The sequence below is a fragment of the Photinus pyralis genome, unplaced genomic scaffold (genome assembly GCF_008802855.1).
Source record: "Photinus pyralis isolate 1611_PpyrPB1 unplaced genomic scaffold, Ppyr1.3 Ppyr1.4_LG8, whole genome shotgun sequence".
Classification (NCBI taxonomy): domain Eukaryota; kingdom Metazoa; phylum Arthropoda; class Insecta; order Coleoptera; family Lampyridae; genus Photinus; species Photinus pyralis.
In genome coordinates this window covers 19,676,194-19,687,379 of record NW_022170819.1, presented here as the reverse complement: position 1 = coordinate 19,687,379, position 11,186 = coordinate 19,676,194, and the positions used below count along the sequence as shown (strand labels likewise).

At 35.3% G+C, this 11,186-nt stretch overlaps 1 protein-coding gene across 2 annotated transcripts in view; it reads right to left on the bottom strand.

Moving 5' to 3' along the window:
- The window catches only part of LOC116177928 (mucin-2-like), a 47,019-nt gene that overhangs the window by 7,863 nt on the left and 27,970 nt on the right, over window positions 1-11,186 (bottom strand). For both annotated transcript variants that reach the window (XM_031497108.1, XM_031497109.1), the window contains exon 2: window positions 6,255-6,302. In XM_031497108.1, the coding sequence (XP_031352968.1) occupies window positions 6,255-6,302 (48 nt within the window). The remainder of the gene's footprint in view (window positions 1-6,254; window positions 6,303-11,186) is intronic.

Here is an 11,186-nt window from a genome sequence, read left to right as displayed (position 1 = left end):
CGTTCAAAGAATTTATTTCAGAACTCAAAACGCAATAAATAATCCAAAAAAAATTGAAATTAAAAGGGACACACGCCCATTACATTCACCCCACACGCAGGTGTTCGTGCGATATTCCGACGCACTTACCATTAATATACCAAAACACCGCTTAAAGAAATCGTCACCACTTTTCTACTCGAGTACCAACTGGCTTAATTAACACAATTACTAATTTTCAATGCGTTGGCTGTTCAAAACGGGTAACACTTGACTTTTATTAAGCAGAAGAACCTTCCAACAAAGTGCTTTACAAAACCGACGTAACTTGTTAGTTAACGGACAGACCACACTAACTTTTCACAAGACTTTAAGTTAATTGCATTTGCACAAATTATTCTGAGTTACTTCATAAAATTAGCGTACTAGAGACGTCCACGTTCTTTTACCCTTCGTAGCTCCTTATTTTTGCTTTTTAAACGGAACACCCCTTCCACCAGGTCATCATAATTCGCTCTCCGTCAAATTGAATGAAACACGTATAAGGAGCGCTCGAAGTGTTCCCTCTTCCATAACATAATTACACCTGTAACTCTTGTTATCAGCGCTTAACACACATGCTCCTCGAAAATCGATTAATTTTCGCGATAGCAACGTGCTTATCGCATCCGAGCAGATAGCACTTAGATAAATGCACTTGACCAAATGTTCCTTAATTTTAAATAACGCAATTTTAACATCTTATACTGTTAGCAAATTTACTTGAATGAAAAAACTTAAAGGAAGAAATTAAGCAATTAAAAAAACAAAGCTAAAATAGACAAATAGACTTCTTTGTGTTAAAATCCATTTACACATACAGGATGGCCCGTCCTTATTCCAACCTAAGAACGTTCGCCCGGGGTTGTTTACACAACACTATATAACCTCAATTCAGAGCCGAGTATCTTTTGGCAACAACGTAACTAATAATCGCAGGGCGGCACGTGTGCAAGCATTCATATGATTGTACGAGTATTGGCGATCTAATGGTGGGTTTATACAATCATTGCTATCATCCGATCGTTAAGAAATAGCCAATAGAATCAAAGGTTTATTGTGCGTCGCCATCCAACGAAACATACTTTTGTTTCTATTGGCTATTTCTTAAGGACCTAATGATAGTCAACTAATGATAATGATTGTATAAGTCCACCATAAATTCGTCACATAACCTAGTTGTACGATTTGTGTTTGTGTGCAAACGCCCTTATTAAAAACGTTACATATGGCGGCCGTGACAGGACCTCTAAGAAATATTTCGTAGTTTTCGAGATTGATTATAGAAAAGGCACGGTTAATTTTGGGTCCTACACAAAAATGTATGCATCAATAAAAGACCATAAATCTACATTCAAATTGAAAGCAGCATTGGGTTCTTGAGAATAGACGTTTGAGGAAACATCGGTTCTAAATACTTAGAGATATTTTTTTGTTTTCTGTTACAAAACGATGTTAGTGAAGATGTTTTACTATAAGAAACTGATGATTGAAACGAATATAGTAAGAAGTTTCGCTTGTTCGCAGAAGAAATTCTTAGTATATTGGAAAAAAGAGCAGAGGACAACATTATTCAACAATAAAGAAATTTAAATTGCCACGATTAGAACAATTTGATGGAGAATTATCTGAATGGATACATTTTTGGGGTCTTTATTGACGAAAATACATTGAACAATGTTGAAAAGTTCAATTTTCCATTTCAATCTACAAAACCGGCATCTCGGGTACGTAGAGTTATTGAAAGTTTTCCTCCGACGATTTCAGAAAATTATCCAAAAGCCTTAGAAACGTTGAAAAATCGTTTTGGCAGAGAGGATCTACCTATAGAAGTGTATATACGAGAGCTTCTGTGTTTACTGACTCATCCGTCAATTTGACATTGCCTGACTTGTATGATAAACTAGAATGTCAAATTCGTTCTTTGGAATCTATTGGAGTGACTACAGATCGGGACGGTAGCCAGAGGGGGGCAAGAGCGCCCACCCTTGGGACCCGCTTTGCCTACTCTTGAAAGTTTCTTAATATGACTCAATATAGCATGCTCAAAAATGATCATATATTTCTAAAAAATTAAACAAAAGAAGGTATAGAAACATTCAACCATTTTAAGGAGCGATCCGCGATATTATCTGAGAAAGTGTTTCAAGGTGAAAGGGTTTTTATAGTGTATTTTGTATCATTAAATGAGTTGGGTTTATTGTCCCTACATAATATCACAATTGTGTTATATTGTGATAATATCATAGTATAATATCATATTATAATTATTAATAATATATTATTATCATTTTAATTATTTTGTTTACCACCTGCAATCAGGCACGGATTTAGCATGGGGCCATGGGGGCCCGGGCCCATAGTGATCAATTTTTAGGTGCGGCAAAAAACCAAATTTGGGAAATAATTACTTAATTAATATAAAAAATGTTTCTACTACCATTGATTATACACACAACGTATAATCAATGCTACTACTAATTAAATCAATCTGAGCAAATTAGGAGAAAGAAAACCGTATTAATACTTTTTTGTAAAGAGTAAAAAACATTGCATATTTCTAGAAACAAATTTTGATTAGGGTATAATGAAATGCTTTCAATTATTGGGGGAGGAGGGGGGCATAGGCGCAAAATATGTAAATCTTGCCCTGCCTGCAATGCGTAGTACAGGTATACGAGAGAGGTCTACAAATGACTTTTAACCTTTATGACAGATTTTGGATCCCTAGGAACCCCATCTCAATGATCATCAATCCCCATGTCTGTGCCCCTATTTCCTGTCAAACCACTAAACCAAAAGTAACTAAAATAGGCACACGCGTTCATGGGCATAAGGTGAAAACCTGAAAAACTTGTGCTTATTTTTTCATTTATTAAAAAAATCAATTAAACGTTATGCTACCAAATGATGCGAACTGTATTTTTTTAGAACAAAGTAAACCAAAACCACCACGTGTGTGTTTCCAGCGCAACCTACTCACATGGGCAGACGGACAGACTAATTTAAAAGCGATACGATCATTTCTTGGGTATCAATTGATTGAGTTTAGTCTTTTTCCCAAGAAATTGGTGAATAGAAAGGATTTAGATCGATTTTACGCCATAAAGCGATTGATACCAAAATTAATTTTTGATAGTATGCACATCTGGAACTCATACAGTGAAAATCTGATATCGATACGAGGTCTTGTTCCCAAGAAAATCGGTACACAAATAACGATTTTGATATTTTTGCCCAAAAATATGTCACCAAAAATGCACATGGACCACTCCGTGGGTATTGAGCAATCGAGTTCACCAAGAAAATTGTGCATAATTAACGGTTTTGATATCTTTTGTGTAAAAATATTTAGGTCACCGAAAATACATCTTATTTATTTATTTATTTACTATCCTTCTCTTATTCTGGGCCCTCAACAGACTTGCGCCCAATTACAGAGTGACCCGCATAATGCTTTTTAGAGGTGCCTCTGCAGAACGTCTTAAGTTGTTCTATACTACTCCGTTATTTACCTTACGAATTAGGAAAACTGCAGGGAAACCTAATTCGGTGTAGCCGGAAGAATGCTCGAAACTTGTCTAAGGTAATTCCCATCTCTGGCACACCCGCCCTCCGGATTTATACTCCAACTGAACCAAATATGGTCATAGAACAATCGAGTTGGATCTTTTTCCTAACAAAATTGGGGCATAAATAACGACTTGGACCGATTTAGGGCAAGAAAGTGGTAAATGAAACAGGTAATCTTTGATAGTTGCACACCTGGAACTCATAAGCTTTTCATATAACGAAAACCCGAAGTCGATACAAGGTCTAGCGACTGAACTATAGCGCTGAACGACAGACAGTCGGACGGAAATGTGAAGATATAAGCGCTCACTTTCGTGGTTGCGCTAAAAAGAATTTCTTCAGCGGGTGGTATCTGCGTGGCCCACAGCAATTATTCATATTTCGCCCGCCCGCTCAGTAGATTTATTTGCCCGCCCTTAGTAATCACTTTATAACTTTTACCAACAACAGCAATAGAAGTTACTGTATTTTTTGTAACAGTGTAGCGTAAGGTGGGAGTATATTCCGTACACATTACAGTAATTAGATCATTTGAGTTGTATAAACAATAGCAATTGTTACTTGCTTGGTATATTTGTCAAAACTGAACACCTGAAACTTTTTAATAAAGTGAAATCTTCAAACGATTGTTTAAATATTCAAGCAGACATAAATGCAGTGATAAATTGGTGCAATAAAAACAAACTGAAGCTAAACATAGAAAAGTGCAAAGTTGTATCGTACACAAGATCCAACAATCCCACGATTTTTAAATACGAAATAAATGGCCAGGATATCCAAAGAGTCACCTCGGATAGAGATTTGGGCGTTTTATTCAATAGCAACTTAAATTTTCATCGGCACATTGAATCCCTTATAAATGCGTGCTACAAAGTACTAGGCTTTGTAATTAATTAGGAATACCTACAATTTTACAAGCATTTCCTCAATTATTACCTTATACAATGCGTTCATCAGATCCAAACTCGATTATGCGGCATGTATTTGGACACCCCAAACTTATAAGCACGCAGACATGATAGAGAAAGTTCAAAAAAATTAGTGCGAATAGTGTATTTTAGGTCGACTCAAAATTTTCCACATTTAATCTACTCCAACCAACTAAAATTTTTAAATAGTGTGCACGGTATTAAAATCTCAAGTTTACAAATCCGACGCGAAGTGATCTGTGCTACCTTTGTGTACAAGATACTGAATAATCACCTAAATGCCCCTTCAGGAAATTAAACTCAAAGTTGTTAAATTAAGGAAAAACGATATCATCTTTTTAGTGACCACTCCGTCATCGCCACTATCGAGGAGCCTGTTGGCTTTAAATAAGAAGTGCCGTGAGAGAGACATCGATGTATTTCACGGCTCTTTGAATGAATTAATTAGTCATATAACATCGTAATTACTGTGTAGTTTTAGTTTTAAGTACAGCACCCCAGTGCCATGTAATTGGAATAATTGTATTCTGTATGGTATCTGGCTAAACAAATAAATAAATAAATAAATAAATAAAATATAGATTTCGAAAGATTTGCATTTTTATTTGGAAAAGTTACAGTTAAGGCTGGAGCACAAAATACGACCAAAATTGGCACAAAATGGGCACAAAATTATGACATTGTAATATTTTGAATTTGACAAAATCCAGCGTTGGAGGTAGCTACTACCAACTGAAAATTGTTAATATCTCCGTTCAGCAAAAAAATTGCATTGCTTCATGTCGTACCTCCAACTTCAGGAACCTATTAATAGACGCGCCAATAAACAAAATTATTACTGATAGCTATTTCGTTGTTAGTTCCCGTTTTTCAATAATTAATGGTGACCATATAGCCTTGTACATTACCAAGGCTTTAGTTACTTTTGTTTATGTTTAATTTAAAATTTAAAAAAAAAACAATAATTAAACAGGAACAACTGACTTAAGACCAAACACTGGCAATTATTGTCTTCATGGCCTACTATAGATACCTACTTGAAAAAGGCAACTTTTTGGTAAATCCTTAGAAACGTAAAAAAGAACATTCATTGTATAAAGTCACGATCCACCTACTCAGTTGCAATTTACCGAGTAATTACATATAGCACTTTTTTCTTTAAAGTTTGCAATTATAAATAATAAAACATCCATGCAAGAGCCAGAAGTGCAAATCTTTTTTCTTTTCCGAATCTAAAGATCTTCACCCTGTATGTATCTGTCATTTCTTTGTGACATTACAAGAGTGTATAATTAAAAGGACAAACGATCAACGTTAGTATAATACTCTCGCTCAATTAATCTGCATAGTGTGATTTGGCCCCACACCATATTTGGCTTGTCTATTAGCTAATAGAGTTTGTTACACTTTTTACTTGTCGTAGAGATACAAAAAAAAGCCGAAAGGTTTATTAAAACGGTACATAAAAATAATTTTGTTTTCAATTAGATCCTTGACATTTAAATTTAAATACACGTAGATACAATGTCTATTATGTAAATATAAATAGATGTGCTCATTTTCTGCAAATCACTTCCTCATCGTACCGCAAAAATCGTTAGAGAAAGTTAGTTGTAGAAGTACCCGCCATAAAGCATCAGTATTGAAAGAAATATTTACTATTTTTTTACACGCAGTCATGCTTTATACACCCTTGAACTACGTATTATACAAAGAGGTCGCTAAAATTCTCACCGTTGTCATTTTGTCGCCTCCTCCTCGGTGACGAATCGATAACATCCCCTGAAAAAAATTCAAAAATTAATTGACACGAAGACGAAACCGTGGTAAGATTAAAGGGTAGGCCTCGATCTCTTTGATTTATGATTATGCACCAACTGGTCGTGGCCAGTGTAACGTAAAATACTACCCCCAGGAGATTCCCAAAATAGTTCGATGGAAAGTTCTCGACCGCGGATAAGTACACGCGTCGCAAGAATTAGCAAAAATGAAGTAATATTATCTTCAATGTTCTTTTTAATTGAACTGCTCCGGTTAATTCATGAATGGCTAGACAAATAAACCTCGCCCAGTTTTTAGAGAATGAGTAGATCCAATACCATACCTAACTTTCTTAGAAAATATGCGCGAGTTAATTATATACTTTAGTTCCTCGAGGAAAAGTTACCAAACGTTTCTTTATAATGAAAGTCAACTGAAAATATTGACATAAAAACGTGGCAACCAAATAAGTATTGTCAATATTATGGTATTGAAAAATTTGGGGAAATAGAAAATGTGCCCCGTTACACACACTATGCACCTGTAATATTTGACTTTGTTTAGTTGTCGTTGCTTTTGTGCGTGTTGGATTACTAAACCTACACGAATAAAATGAATTTCATATTTATCACAATAGCATTATCGCCACTTTTGTAAAAGATTTATGGAATACACATTGGAGAACAAAACCCTTTCATGTACCTAATGCAAAATCAACAATAGGGGCCAGAAACGTTAAAAGGTACTGTTGACAGGCTTTTGATTTAAACTATTGACCTTTTTCTTTCATTCTTAACCTTCCTAGTAGTAATAGTAGGTAGTAGTAGTTTTCTTAACACATGTTGTATATATTAATTATGTTTACCGGATTTCTATTAAGATATTGATAAATATTCATTTATTTATAAAAATTCAACGGAATTTTAACGTTCAACTTACAAATTACATTCTTGACATATTTTGGTCGACTTGCAGTGGACTGGGCATACAAAGTTCGTACATTGTACCAGTTTCGATGTCACCTCCGTACCTCTATTTTTGAATTTATGTTTCATTTAAGTGTAGAAACTTTACATATGTAACGCTTAACAATTTAAATACCCATTTAAATGATATTCTGAAGCCATCTATGTATTTCCTTTAGTTTAGATGTAGTTAGTTCAATAAATAGGTTTCATTCACGATAGTTCTTTATTTTCGCCGCTAGAGGTCCATGGCTGAAATTTTCTTTCCTGCATGCGCACTACTACAACTCCTCCCTGCACTCAACCAGATTCGATCGATTACTTCCAAAAAAGATACACGCCATATTTTCTTCTTCCATCTTAGTCACACCTTTTTAAACGGGTTTTTAATGGATATGATATTTTCTTGGAGTTTTTCTCTTCTGATTTGTTTTCTATGCTTCATTGAAATGATTATTGTGGATTTATTTAAAAATTTTAAGGCAGTTTACGACTTTTTATTGCTGGCATATTCTTTTCTTCATTATTGTCTACCCATAGATATCCTTTGTAGAAACCCCAGAATTTTGGAATCCTCATTATTGCACAACAAGGAAGGTTCATTGGAAAAGGCCACCGCCATTTTATATGAGACATTACGTGATACCTATACCTGGTAATCTACTTACATCGAAGTTATTTAGATTTGAATATTGTTCTTGTTTAACTACGAGTATTAACGAAACCTTTTGGCGATTATTGCTTTTGTAAATTGTTCGATTTTATCTACGTTACTTTTGTTGTTCCGAAGATTCATTTGTACTAGCTTAACTACCCTTCCTATCCTTTATATTAGTCTGTTTACCGATTTAGTGAATGACTTTTGAAGTAGCTTAGTTTTTGAAGTTACCGAAATCTATTCTGAAGCCGACATTTACAATTTTTATTAACGTTACCTGTGTCATTACGAAGAATTTGTTCGTGCTAATGTTGAATTAATTACATTCAATTTGTTATAAATTTAGTTATTTGTGCATCGTTACGTAGTTTTTTTTTTAGTTAACGTCACGTTTATGCTTCACCGACTTGTACGGCCGAGGTGTTGTTAATCAAAATTTTGCTTTTGTTTAGTTAACATCAATTTAATTATTGGTTGTTATTGAATGTTAATTACAGTTTTAGTATTCGAGTTACCTGATCAGTGTCGAACCTTAGACATTGCTATCGCAATATTTATATGCCATGCCATTCATTATCCCTCTTGTGTTTTTAAGTGAAACTTCTTTAGGCCTGGTAGGGCAAGCCGAATAACTACGTGTGCCAGCGGACACGGTCACCAAAATAGTGAAGTGAAACGCTCGTAGGGGAATAAGTGGAGAAAGCACCGGTTCCCCCACTCCTCATACCGGCACGGTGGAAATCGGAGCATGTGTTGCCCCCATGAAAGACTGGAAGGGGAATTTTTCTCAGACAATGCGCCGCCTTGTGAGTAAATGTAAACGCAAAATATTGACCTATATTTATATGAAATTCGTTTACATTTCAAACTAGGGAAGTTTCATTTCTGTCGTGTGTATTTCCTACACACAGTTTTTTTGGGTTTCTATTGTCACAGATAAGGCAAAAAAGTGCCCTTCTGAATTCAGGCGGCCGTTACGACCAGAGTTAAAAGTTAATATTTTTATTTTCAACGAGTCCTTGATATAATGTTTAATTACATACTGATTTTCAATACAATCGAATTGCAACTACTACATTTGACATAATAGCTTCGTTGGTTTCTGCGGAAGCCCTTTTTACTAAAAATAAAGTTAAACAAGTAAAGAGCTATTCTTAAATTGCGACCGTATAAAGTTAAACTAAAAGGGCAAATTAAACGAAGAAGAAACAAGTTATAAATCAGCATATGCATGATTAAAGCGCATTTTTTGGTAATACAGGTCAGTATTTTATTAGCGAAGTTTTAAATTATCGATTTTGGCTGCGTTACACAAGTAATTTAACTCAAAATAGACTAGAGCCTGCACATCTACACTATAGCAGAAGCTTTTAGTGAAAATTGGAAGTCTCTAGCTATTGTAGTTGCTGAGATCTCACCCGGACAGCCGGCCAGCCAGCCATATCGAATATGATTTTTGAAAAAATCAAATAATAAGCGTAAAAATTACCGTATGCGGAGTAGTTGGAGTTTGGCTTTTTTTGTACTGAAAATTTCCATACCACGAGAGACAGCTCTGTACCAGAGAGAGTCTCAAGGGTTCACCTGTATCACCCAAAAAGCGATCCAGTTTTCAATTTTATTGGAGAGAGCCTTTTTCAAGGGAATGCCGTACCATTCGTATATGGTCGGTTATCTTTAAGAATTTACAGCGAATGTCATCTACAAGCGAGTTAAGTGAATGTGTCATTTATCACACCACAGAAAGAATTACTGTGGAATCGAACGAATTAAAGATTATCATTAAATACGCACGTGTCCATAAAATAAATTAAAACAACAGTGTTTCAACCAAGGACAAACTAATTAATCGCGCCAGCATATTTTCTGTTCCGTCACAATTAATTATAATAGTCATGTTCTGGCATAAATGTCAATACTTCCAAAATATTGAGTCCTCAGATTGAGGTTCCGCGGTTACGGGTAGGACATATTTAATGATTCGGCTCGATTAATAAAAGAGGCAAAAGCATTCCGCCGCTAAGGGAAAAGTAACTTCCATAAGGGTTGGCAAAAATGGGTTTTTCCACATTTCGGTTCGTAACTTTTGAGATTTTGCTCTTACGATAATACAATGAAATTTTTCGAACACCGTGATTCGCTTCTGGGGGTGGACAAGGGGAGGTGATGTGAAATATCGGACATACGCCCTTTGCGAACAGTAACAAATAGAACAAAATTTCCAATTGCATAAAAGTGCGACACAGTTTGCTCTTTGCAAGTATACCATTAGAGTGGCACGTACGGGGGTCGTGCTATAAATTTTTAAGCAGAAATAAACCGTTACCATCAGAAATCGTGTTTAGGTTAGGAACTATTACGAGTCGAGTCGGTGATGTGTTACTTTGACTGGCGCGGGTTAGGGCTTTCGTTTCAAGCACGATTTACAGTCCTAACGATTTTAAAATCTAATCGGAGAGAGGGGAGGAGGCCAAGTCTTATGCAAACTAAATTAAAAATTAGTGCAAGTGTTTGATAATGACCTTTTTTTCTAGATTAAAAGTCAATATTTCCTAAAAACCGCATTAATTTTTAGAAGATTACACATTGAAGGCGGTTCAATGAGAATAATCAATCGTGACGACGATCTGATTCGAAATTTTCACTTTAAGAATATTACAGAAAAAACTAACCGTTCTATTAAAAAAAAATTCATGTTTTCCGATGCTCTTTTGTTTTTATGTCACTTGTTTTTCTTGAATACGTAGCTTTATCAGAAATGTTACACTATTTTCCTATCTCCAATAATAAAAGAAATATACTGTAACGGAAACGCTCCAGACATGATGTCACCTTTGGCGCTCTGGAATTTTCTACGCGCGCGATAGTGGGATTTGTGTAGGAATATTCGAGACTGTACGCGAATGTTCCTGGACTTACATTGCTTGCGTGTATAAATGGTTGCGGACCGAACATCGCGGCAGTTTTACTATCGAACGAGATCGAGTACGGACGAAACATTAGAGCGCGGAAATATAAATTGCGAAGTGTGTGATATAAATAATCGATATAAATTGTACGGTTCTTTTTATAGTGTTTAGTTTTGTTTAATAAATATTGATATAAATCGAACCCGAATTTATAAATCACGTTACAATACGCTTGGAGTTGAACACGCAAAATCAATCACACTGTACATATTATGTTCTTTGGTGTTGGGGATCAGGATTTGGCGTAGTGATCTATGAAAAAATGAATAATTTTCTTTTGCACATTTGGTTCATTAGGGAAACATTTTCAGTA